Source organism: Drosophila arizonae, chromosome 5, assembly GCF_054131065.1.
Source record: "Drosophila arizonae isolate 15081-1271.41 chromosome 5, UAZ_ARI_1.0, whole genome shotgun sequence".
Classification (NCBI taxonomy): Eukaryota; Metazoa; Arthropoda; class Insecta; order Diptera; family Drosophilidae; genus Drosophila; species Drosophila arizonae.
This window is the reverse complement of record NC_142925.1, coordinates 4,641,863-4,654,152: the sequence shown is the minus strand read 5'-3', so window position 1 is coordinate 4,654,152 and position 12,290 is coordinate 4,641,863. Positions and strand designations below refer to the sequence as shown.

General features: G+C 38.2%; 1 protein-coding gene and 1 long non-coding RNA gene across 3 annotated transcripts in view; one reads left to right on the top strand and one right to left on the bottom strand.

Annotated features, from left to right (window-relative positions):
- Dll (homeotic protein distal-less) overlaps positions 1-4,481 on the bottom strand; it is a 29,955-nt gene extending 25,474 nt beyond the window's left edge. Inside the window, exons 1-2 of the mRNA XM_018013329.2 lie at positions 3,349-4,481; positions 184-359 (exon numbers count right to left, since the gene is read on the bottom strand). Coding sequence (XP_017868818.2) covers positions 184-359; positions 3,349-3,488 — 316 coding nt within the window. The 5' untranslated portion in view covers positions 3,489-4,481. The remainder of the gene's footprint in view (positions 1-183; positions 360-3,348) is intronic.
- A 5,443-nt stretch (positions 4,482-9,924) lies between these two features.
- Positions 9,925-11,831, top strand: LOC149268384 (uncharacterized). 2 transcript variants are annotated; one of them, XR_016270173.1, is made up of 4 exons: positions 9,925-10,165; positions 10,660-10,697; positions 10,763-11,600; positions 11,694-11,827. It is a non-coding gene; the product is annotated as an uncharacterized LOC149268384 (long non-coding RNA). The 2 variants fall into 2 exon arrangements; XR_016270174.1 differs by having other exon boundaries at positions 9,927-10,165; positions 10,763-11,566; positions 11,694-11,831.
- The last annotated feature ends 459 nt before the right edge of the window (positions 11,832-12,290 follow it).

The following is a 12,290-nucleotide window of genomic DNA, read 5'->3' as shown; positions in this document are numbered from 1 at the left end:
TGAGTTGGATCTTGAGCAGAGGCCAAAGGCAATGCCTGACCAGCTGAACAACTCTTCAGACAACAATAGCAGACGAAACCTTAAGTGATGTGCGCTGTGCGAATATAGATGAACTGAATGAGATGAGATGGGGCGAGATATGTAAATAAGTTAGTTTTGAGTAGTTGTACTGCTTGTACTTACCATCCTTGGGAGGACTGGCGCAGGGCGGTGCATAGCTGCCTAAATGATAGCCAGAGTAGGAATTCTGATGCATGGGCGGGAATGGATAGCCTAAAGCGCTGCGTGGACTCGGGAAGCCGGAATCCTGGCCGCCCTGTGGACCAAAATGCTGATACGTGCTGCGAATGCCGCCGTAACTGTAAAGAGAACGAGCAATTTATAAATACAGTAAATATATAAATATATATATATATGTATATGTGCGTACATATATCAAATGAAATCAAATCGGAACTAGTGCCTCATATCCTATTCATTGTTGGCCTTTTGGCACGCCAGTTCAGGTCAAAGAACAACAAATGAATGTGAAAAGAACAACAACGATAACGATAGAAGTTTGCGTGTTTTGTGTACACTTTTCAGTGCTGCACAACGACTATTAAATTCCAGCGCCCCACAAATATAGTAGAAACCTCAGCCGCAAAACTATCATGTTTAATGCACAAAGCGTCGAAACGAAACTTTATTTCTCACAACAACAAGAAAAAAAAGACTGAAAATCAAAATCGGGATTTAATATGACAAACTTTTGCGCTGACTTCATTAAAGGGAGACCGAAAATCAATAGTAGTAGTAAATATTTTGTTAACACTTTTCGAACGGAGGCAAGCTTAAAGTTTTGCTGTCGAATCGTTGAGCAGTTGAACAGTTGAACAGTTTCCCAGGGAGTTTGGCTTTCCGAGTTCTTCTTTGGGCACAATTTCTAAGCGATTGCCCAATAATAAGCCATGAAATATTCAATACAAAGCGGGCCAAAAGGCAACACGGAAACGGAAACAACAACACGAAATGCAACTGACTGACAACTGGCAACTGGCAACTGACAGAGTGAAACCGCAGCTCGAACTCCGACAATATGGCAGCCAGCGAACCACTTTGGAGTTGCACACGCACCACAAGAAATGAAAAACAAAAAACAAAAAAAAACAAAAAAAAAAAAAAAAAATAAGAGAAAAAAATATGACAAACCACAAAACGCAAAACCGCAAAAACGCAAAAATGCAATGAAATATGTATAATGAAAAATCGAATCGTGCGTTGCAAAAACAATTTGAGCAGCCCGATAGAGAGTGAGAGGGGGAGAGAGGGAGAGAGGGTCATGGAAGCCCTCCACGCAACTAGCATAAATAATATTTACCCTCAATCGAAGTTTTTACCCATATGGAGTACAGTGTGCATACAAGTTAAAGTCCGCCGTTTGCTAAACTGCACTTAATTGAATTTATTTTTGGCTTCCGCTCATTGCCGCTGGGCTTTTGTAAAAGGGAGTCCAAAAAGCCCTAAGCCGGGCGACACCAGCATAAAAACATAGCACCGATACAACAGGGAACTAGGGGTATATATACATATATACGCTATATATACAATAACTACAACAAGTGACTTCGTCAATCAAGAAACAAAAACTGCAAAGAACACTTCAATTGATAAAAAGGGCGATATATGTACATATAAATGTATATACATCGTATATATCGACATATACATTCATCCCATATATAGATAAATGTTTTCCATAAACTGATAAAAATACACATCGAACATGTTTAAGTATATAGTGGCCATATCTTTGTTTCAGCAATCTGATACTGAGCTACAACTTTGGCACTTCGTAGCCCGCGGTAAAGCAACATTTACAAAAGATTGTTATTCAGATAAAAGGCAAATGCATTGACAGCTGTCCATGGACGTATCATTAGCCATATATTAATATAGATAGCTTAAGTAGAGTCCATAAATTGTATAAAATATATAAATATGATAATTCGAATTGTGTTTACAGATTGAAAGCTGTCGGAAAGGCTTCCGAGCATATATATTATGAACGACGGCATTCTTACAGCAGGTAACTGAAATATTTGTATATTATATTTAATTCTTATTTATATTTATATATTTATTATATTGCAAAACAAAACTTGTTTTTGCTTTCAACCAGTCTAGACCAGAACTCAATATATTCCATTTTGTTTTATACTAATTTTTGTTTTACATAACTCTGCTTATATAGAAGTTATTAATTTGCATAATGTAAAATGATTTTTTATGTATTTTATATATTTGCATATTTATATTTTATTGTTATAAATATATTTATATACATATATTTGTTTATATTCTCAGACATATTTTGATTACGTTCAGATTTTCTGAGCTTGTTTTGGAAGCGTCATTAAATGACTTACTATCAAAAAAATTATTCAAAAATAATTTTTTGTTTATGTTCAATTAAAAGGTCGTAACGTATTATAAAGGGAATAATACAAAAATAATTAATAGGCTTCGAGCTTCCAATTCTAAAATTTGTTGCATTTTTGTATAATCTTATATAAATGCGAATTGAATTAAAAAAAAAAGCTCCTAACTATTTGTATACTTGATAAGCTAGGAAGCTTTTATTTTTAACCGTCAAAAATAAATTCATTTATTAAATCCATTTTACTGCAAGTTTTAAAGAATTTTTGTATCTTTTGAAGAGCACTTAAAATATTTCTAGAATATTTTAAGTTTTTATGTATATATCCTATAATAATATCAAAGTATATTATATATTCATTTTATGGAGAAAACATTTAGGAATATTATATATGGAAATCAATGCTTCTATATTTGTCAATAATATTATATATTATCTCTTACCTACAGTAACTTTGGCCATAATAAAATGCTTTAGTTAACTTTATCTACGATCATGTCTAGCTACGCTTGATTATTTTGCATATTATCAGGAAACTAGAGCTAAGCACAGCAATCAATACGATTGAGCCAAATTAAAGTCTTATAAAGATGTGGGGTAACGCCCTAGTGAATGTCTTGTAGCCTGGCTTTACTTTTTGGGTGTGTTATATAAAGAGCTGATGACGCGAAGCTGATAACAAAAAGACAAATCGAAATGCTGAACGGAGCTGAATTTAGTGCATTGCAGGGGACGAACAGTTGTCAGTGTCTGAGTGCAGTTAGTCAGTCAATCAGTCAGTCAGTTAGACAGTTGTCAGTCAGTCAATCAGTCAGGCAGTTGCATTTGTCCTTCATTTGTCATTTGATAGGCAAAACAATGAAAATGCAGCTTAGGCAAGAGGAGATGTTGTGGCATGTTGTTTGCATCTTTGTTTGTATTGTACTTACCCGGCGGCGGCATGCTGCTGCAGCTCCACAAATGCTGATTTGCCAGGTATATTAACGCCAGGTGTTATGCTGGCGCTAACGGCTGCCGTGCTACCGCCGTCCATATATTTGGGCGTATGCGGTGCATCTGGTGCATCCATGCCCGACTGTGGGGTGCTGGGAGGCCCCTCGTAGGGGCTCCCTAAATCCGTAAAATTGAGCGTGTTGGCGCCTATTGAGGCCACTTTATCAAGAATTTTGGCGGCTTTACTTTTTGACACGTGCGCCCGCGAAAAAAAATCAAAATGCTAAAGACAACAAATTACGGCTGTCTCTACGTGTGTGTGTGTGTGTGTGGGAGAGCGTGTATGTGAGCTGTGTGTGTATGTGTGTACTTTAGTTTTAATTGCACATTAAACAAGTTTATATTAGTTAGTTAGTTGGTTGAGTTAAGCGCGTAAATCCTTAACAGCATTTGTAGCGTAAGCACTTTGTATTTATCTCTCTCTCTCTCTCTCTCTTTCTCTAGCTCTCAAATTTTATACTTTTATTTTTGCACTCGAGAATTGTTGCACTCGCAGATTTGGGTCACCCTTTTAATAATAATGATGTAGTAGTTGTTGTTGTTATTGATGATGATGTTGCTGTTGCTGCTGCTCTGTTGCTGTTGTAGCTGCTGTTGACACCACTTGTAACAATTTGTATTTGAATGCCTTTTATTTATTTTATTTATTTATCTTATTTCTCTTTGTTGTTGTTGTTGTTGCTGCTGCTGCGCGCATTTAATTGGCATTCAGGAATAAAATGCACACACTCCAAGCCAAAAGAGCGACACACTGAACAACAATCTATGTAATTTTTATTTTCTCAATTTGCAATTTGCAATTTGCGCGACGGCAACGCGAACGATAACGCGATATATGTGCATATAGATATATGTAATATGTAGGTATGTAAATATTTTTATTATTTAGAATCCCAGTAGAGAGAATCTCCAGCCGTAGCAGCGCTTGGAATCTAGCGTAAAACGTAAAATCGTGTGAATCGAGAGCTCGAAACGAACCGGGCGAACGGCGCTGCGACGAGCGACAGCAACAACGAACCAACCACGAACAAAGTGCGTATACGACTAGGTACGAGCTCAGCGCTGCGATTGCGCGCTGCCCGACTGCGCTGTCGTTAGTGCCGCAAAAACCGGCAGATGTCGCTTTGCGGCGTTGTCGCTGTAGCGTGCGAGCGCAACGGCTGTGCATGATAGCGCGCGAGTGCGAGCAAGACGGCAACTGTTGTTTGCCTGCGCTGCCAAACCGAAACCAATGGCAGGGCAGACAACCGGTTTGACGTCGCGTCGCTGCCGCCGCTTGGCGTGTGTGTGTGTATCGGTGTGAGCTGTCGCGGCAGCGGTTGGTGTTGAAACCACACCAATACCATAAATTTTATCAATGGAGACGGCGCAGACGAGGGGCGCCCCCAAGCGGATTGTGCGGTTGTGTTTCTGTGTTCTCTTTTCTTTTCTTTTCGCTGTTGTTGTTGTATGTTATATCAACTTTGTAGTTGGCACTCGTCTAGTTTTATGGCGCCCCCTTCCAGCCACCCACTTGAGGCGTGGCTAGCAGCAGCAATAGCAGCAGCAGCGGCCCTCTTTGGGGGATTTACAACATTATCAACATTTATATTTGTATGCAAATTTTTGTTTTATATTTTTTCGAGCTGGCATTCTTTGGGCTTTACGGTTTTTGGACGACGACGGTAACGGCGACGGCGACGCTCGCTGCCATTGAAAGTGCAAATATTTTGACATTTTAAATAATGTTGATTAAATGCAAAAGCTTCAATTATTAAATTGATTGTTGAACCTGTAATTTTGGTTTTATTTTGCTATTTTTCAGCGACACGCAATCAACAGTTGCATTTGGATGAATACCCTGAACCAAAGGCATTTGTTTATATAATTAAAACATGTAAATGTACAAATCATTTGTTATCAATGTGTTGGAAATTTCTGAAACTATAAAAATTGATTTAGATTTTATATAATTTTATGTCTTTGTTAAGACATCGAAATAGTTTGGAACAACTAAAGTTTTTAGGGCTTGACTTTAATATTAAAGCCACTTGAAGACAACTAGCGCCATCTACTTGCCCAAACTGAGCAACTTGACAGGCGACAGCAACAACAAAAGGCAACAAACCAGTCAAACTGGCCCACAACTTGACGTCGCTCCAACGGCACAGGTACTAAAATACAATACAAGCACAGACTCACACACACACAGATATGCACACATGTACGCTCGCTCAGTCACCAATACACATGTGCTGTGCTATACACGCCCCCAGCGCAGCACACACACATACACAAGTCAGCGTAGATGTATGCAGAGAGCGCCTGCGTCTGCGCTCTCTCGCTCTCTTGCTATCGCTCTGACGCCGCCCACTGCTGAGCAACAAATTCAAAATGGCGACACGTCGCTGTCGCTTTGCAGCGCGCGCTCTACAGCATTCAGCGCGACAAGCCGAGCCGTTTTCATTCACAAGACGGCGCCCGATGCCGGGTCACTTTTTGAAGACAAGCAGAACCTTTAACAGAGCCGCGCAAGCTGTGAGCTATACGGCTTGCGCCCCTCCACACGCCCGCACAGAAGTTGTCACCTGTGCGCCCCGTAGGAGGATTTCCGCTTTGACTGGGTTTTTTTGTTGTAGTTTCTGCCGTTGCCGTTGCCGTTGCTATTGCTGTTACATATTCATAAGGCTAGGCAATTAGCCGGGCCAAGTAAAGCGCAGTCTTATTGTTAGAGACAAGAAACGTGCATCGGCTCAATACGATTGGCTGATCCGATTAAAACCGTAATCCCTAACACAAACCGCTTCGGACTGCACTAATTTGAGGGCAGTAAAGTAAAATGCACGTAATTGTTGCAATTAGTTAATGAAATATTTATTAAATGCAAATTATGATTGGCTCTGGCCACTGCTTACTTTCCCACTACAATCTGAGCGATGTGTGTATGTGTGTGTGTGTATTTGTGTGCGTGTGTGTCTGTGTGTTTGCTGTCTCTTCCAAATAATTGCACCTAAATCGTATTGCAAAACACGTGCAGTGCAAATATGTCAAATCAACGCGTTAGCAAGTCAATTTTACAACAAATGGCCATTAAATTAACTTGTCTAAAAGTTTATATCAAATATTTCATGTTTTATTAGTAGCTGCCATAGGCTAATTAATAACTTGATCGGCTTAATGATTCAGAGAAGTCGAACCAAACTGTCTGGTTATGAAGTGCAGACATATTAATAGAGTTGAGTTTGAATATACATATAGAGCTAAAATATTAATATTATTTTGATTATAATAATTGAATTGTTTTCTGACGAATTTAGAAGAGTTGCCTGGTTCAATATGTATGTATTGTATATAAGTAAATATGTATCAGTTTATGTTAACATTTTTCTAAACTTTTTCGAAGTTGATATCGATAAAATTATATCACATAAATATTATAATTTATTTTAAAATATTTTAAATGTTTATAAAAAAAATGGACAGATTGTGAGAGCGTATTAAGTTAATTAGCAATTGTATATAAATATTATAATGTAGAAAATATTTAAATCATAGAAAAAGTATATTTAGCTACGAATTTTTACAAGCACAAAAAATATGTATGTATATCTTACATAAATATTATTAAGCAAGCAAATCTTCTGTATACACAATATTAAAGCCATTCCCTAATACGAGCTCTAGCCTTGTGCTCTACTTAATCAATTAAATAAGTAAATAAATGAACAAGCTCTGCACTTTTCTCATTGATGTCTCACTTAATGTAGACGCCCCAGTAACTAAATCAGGAAAAAATAACACACAAAAAAAAAACAGAACAAATCACCCACTAAATAAACGTAGCATTCGAATACGGAAGCCTAATCGATTTTATTACCAAATAACATTAGTGGCCAGAAATGAAAGCCGAGTGCCGTCAATGCAATGCAATGTTGGACAAATGAGACGATTAATTTTGTTGGGCCTAGGCCAAAAAGAAGGTAAGCTAAAGACCAACAAGAAGAAAAAAAGAAGAAGACGAAACACAAACGACCCCAAAATCAACGGAAAATTTGAAATGCACAGCAAAACGCCCACAGGACGGGAGAAGGGGTCAGCTAGAAAGCGCAAAACGTCAAGGGTTCTTCACAATATTGAGAAGAGGTCACGGCGAAGGCGTACCAAAAGAACAAAAAAAAAATGAATGTAGAAGTAGAAGAAACGCAGGCAACAAGGAAACACCTACGAAAAGCGAGCAATAAAAGCAAATGAAAAGCAATGAGCGACCCCACTTGCCCTCTCGCTCGCCGTCCTTCAGTGCCGGTCGCTGCCTTTGGCCCGCTCTCTTTAAGCCAAAGTTGACGGGCAATACAATTTATCATTTAAATAATAATGTGCCACAAATGACGAGAGGGACACACACACACGCATGCACACACATACTGAAAGGAGCTGAAGGCACGCAGGCAAGAGAGCTCGAGAGCTGAGAGAGCGCGAGAGAGATGGCTAGCGTCTATAAATCAATCAAATCCACAGCAGCTAGAGCGAGCAGGAGCATGTCTCACTTTATTATTTTGGGGGTTGATGCAAGCTCAATGAAGTGAAATGGAAACTGACGACGACGACGACGACGTTGTTGTTGTTGCCTGCTCACTTGACCAAATGAAATGCGAAACAACGCGCTCAAATTACATTTTAATGAGTGCGCTCTAGTAGCAAAAAGAAGGAGGAAAAAAAACAACAAACTACAGGCTGACCTCACAGCAATAACAACAGTAACAATAACAACAACAACAACTAGAAGCTAACAACCAACTGAACACACAGAAGAACTAACAGAAGAAAACTAAAAATCCATTCGATGCGCCTTTCAACGCCATAAATTTTATGCATGCATCTCCTCGATGGCTTGGGAAGCTGTAGGGCGAACTTTTTTATGAATTTGTTTATGATGTACGAGGAGTCGCTGATGAAAGCGCCGCAGCAGGCGCCAAATTGGGTCAGGCTACAGCGGGCCATGGGGACCGCCTGTGGTGAAGCATTAGCCGAGGCTGCCAAAGGAAGCGAGGCAGTGGAGCTGTTGCTGCTGCCAGTTGTTGTGGCTCTCCGTCTCATTCACTCTCCCCACACTCGCGCTCTCTCGCTCACTCACTCACTCACTCTCTGTATTGACATACAATTCGAAATAAATCAGAGTTTACGACTTCATTGCACTCGGAGCACAGCTTGAAGCTGGCTCTGGGGCGGCATCTTTCAAGCAAGAAAGAAACGTCGCTGGTGGCTGGATGGACGGCTGGACGGGTGGACGGGTGGACAGTTGGCTGGCGGGCTGGCGCTTCGAGCATCCTGTGTTAATTGGACGCCATTGGACGTCGTCAATGCCAATAAATTGTGCAGCGCCACTTGCTCATTTGTTGATGTGTTCATTGAAAAGTATCGATGCTGTTGCTGTTGCTGCAGCTGTTGCAAGTGCCACTGCCACGTACACGAGTGTCTTTTGCCGCACAATTTTGTGCATTCCTGCGGCGACAATTAATCAATGTCCGCTGGCCTGGCTCGCAGGCTTGCAAAACGAAAGACTTAGGCAACAAACTTGTTTGCTACCCTTTTTGGTTTCTAGCCCAAAATCAAACAAGCTCAACCTCCGGTGTTAAACAATTTCACACCTGGGAAACCTTTCAAACAGCGTCACCCAAAAAAAAAAAAAAAAAAAAAAAAAAATAGAAACAAAAAAATATATACCCAAAATGAAATGTTTTCAAATTTGAAAATAATTGTTGACACTTTTTGTTGTGTTGGCACTTGTAGTCGAGTTGTTGTTGTTATTGTTGTTGTGGTTGCTGCTGCTGTTGCCGTTGTCATTGTTGTTACCTGCCCATCCACGTAACAAGTGCTCGTGTATGTGCGCCTCTTGACTGCACATGCGCATAGGAAAATAGGAAAAACTTCCGGCAGAGCGAACGAAAATTTAGTTGTGTCACATTAAAAAGCAATTATCACCTTAAATTAACCAATGTCCCATCAAATATTCAAATTGCGCGGCTCACATTTTATCTAATGACTTTTCAAAAAACTACGCACACACACCCGCACAAAGAACTTAAAAAAAAAAAACTTAAAATGACGCATAATCAAAAAATAGAAAAGTTTTTCTTTTTTGTTTTTAGTCTGGGCGGGGGCGTTTGGCTCAAATTAACTTGTTGCTATTTTTGATTGGGAGCGTTTCCACCGACATTTAAAACTGTGACTCCGACTGCGACGACGACGGCGAGGGATAGGTTGGGGTTACATTTGACTGCGCTTTTAATTCGTTTTAAATTATATTGTACTCGGCGTTGTGTATACCCCATTGCATATGACTGAACGGGGCGTAATCTTTATGCTAAGATGTAAGTAACAGCCAGAAGGATATATAAACGAAATATCAGGATCAAGATTTGAATCGATTTCGACCTGTTTTTCTAGTTGTCCAGCTATCCGTTCATATATTTGTATGAATACTCGAATCTCTCACAATTTAAGAGCTAAGGCTTTTAAATCTTACGACATACGCTTATTCTGTTTTATGTAAATAATCGATAATAATATCGAACTTTACTTACTTGAAAATAATATCACGTGAGTTTCAGCAACTCCATTCATGAAATTTCCTATTTAGTTTCCTCACATATATTCAGCATTCTCATCCAAAATCCCAATTGTGTTACTTTTCAAGTTTAAAGGTTCTTGGTCCATCAAAATCTTTAGCTGTAAGTTAGTCCACTAGAGAACCCGTTGTTGATCACTTGGCGCAGGGTATGTTCAAGTCCATCACTCGCAACTAGAGCACTCTCACTTTGCTTTTTTGTCATTTCTTTACATTTTTTCAATGGCTGACTTTACTTTTAGTTTAATTCAGCATTAAATCACACTTTGACAGGCCGAATTTTAAGTTGAATAATAACAAATAAGCATAGCCTACTGTGCCAGTGTGCACAGTGTCACGCAGGCCATGGCAAAGGCCTAGCCACAATAATTACTCCGCACGAATTTAATTCTATGCAAATTGTCGAAGCTGTCAAAACAAGCTTTTAACTTAACAAGCAGCTGTCAAATATTTATTAAATAATTTTTAGAGGAACACAAATGTAATCTAATTGAAGTTAGTTTAGTATATAGAATTATTAATAGATTTGCAGTGCGCTTAAGAATATCTTTTAAATATTTATATAGTTAAAATGATTTCTTCTTTCTGTTAAATTCTTTAATTAATATTTTACTTTCCACCTATTACTGACTTAACGAAATAGCTAATATTTAACAAGTTCTCAAAAATATTTTTATTAAGGTAATAAAATATATATATTTGTTTTCTTTTTCTATTTATACTTTTTTTACACTTTTTATTTGAAGTACAATCGATACGATATTTGGCCGTGAGAATTTCGGTAAATAAAGGAATTTAATAAATAATTATACGGAAGTGTAAAACGGAAATTAATAACAGGCTGTACGTTGTTTGGCCAAGACACAAGCTATTGCGAAATACTCAAAATCCAACTTTTGCCGATTGATGCCCTTCTATCTGGATTCTTCTTAAGACTAACAAACAAAACATTATCATAGAATAACGCTCTCCTTTGAACATTTCTGTAATAAGAACTGTAAAAAAAATTATTATTATTAAATTAAATTGTTATCAAAGTAATATTTAGAGAAAATTGTGATAGTAAGCTAATTTTTATATACATATGCAAACTGTATGACTATTTCAAAATTTGTTATTTTTTATAATTTCCTTAAATATATTGTTATTCATCTCTCATTCTTAAAAAAAATACCAACATTTCTCACAAACTTTGGTAACACTGTGCATTGTGCCCTATGCTCGATTATTAAACAGCAACAGCAACACCAACAGTAAACAGCAACAGTAAACAGCAACAACAATGACAACCAAGCTAAAATTTGTGTTTTGACGGAAGCATTTGTCAGCATTTTTTGTTTTGTTTTTTTTTTTTTTCATTTTGCCACCATTTGTGGCGCCCAAAATGTTGACACGGGGCGACGACATGGGCGCTGCACAAAAAAAAAAAAAAAAAAAAAAATGTATGGAAAATGGAGAAAAATGGTGAACAAAATGGAGAAAACAAAATTGAAACACATTTGAACAATTTAATTAGATTTGGAAAAATAATTTAAAGCAAACTAATCTGTGTGAGTGAGAGAGTGAAACAAAAAGTGTATAGCAGTTACGTATATCACAACAACACATCAACATAGTAGAGATTCCAGTATTCCCAATTCAGCATGTACTCTAAATAATTCTTATTGAATTTTGCAGAGTTTTATCAATTCGAACTATATTTACCCATATAAGTAGCACAATTAGCACAAGGCCATGTTGAATTGATGCTAGGCAATCAACAGGCGAGCGCCCAACCAAACGAAGACACTCTCCAGCAGAATGAAGCCAGGGTTCAATTGCAAACGTTCCGCCGTAACGCTTTGCACTGATTTGCCTTGGGCGGCGATTGAATTTAAATTGCAACTGCCATCGGATCCCAAATAGGCCGGACATTGGCGATGACAGAAGACGCTTGTGCTCACATAATTGCCATTTATATCACTGATAACCGTTAGTTGCAGCGGCAGCAGCAGTAGCAGCAACAGCCACCTGTACATGGAATCAACTTCAAAATTTGGTCCTAGACGCAAGCAATTATTGTAAAATAAAAAATATAAAAAAAAAAGAAATAAATAAATAGAGAATTAGGAAGAAAAGCAAAGCTTGTGTGATTGGTATTCGATATCAATTTGGATTTTTTATATAAATATACATATATACACATATGGTCTATAAAGCAAATATATATCTATATGTGCGTGTGTGTGTGTGTATAAAATTAATTGCCAGGATGCGGCTGGCTCATGGAGTGGG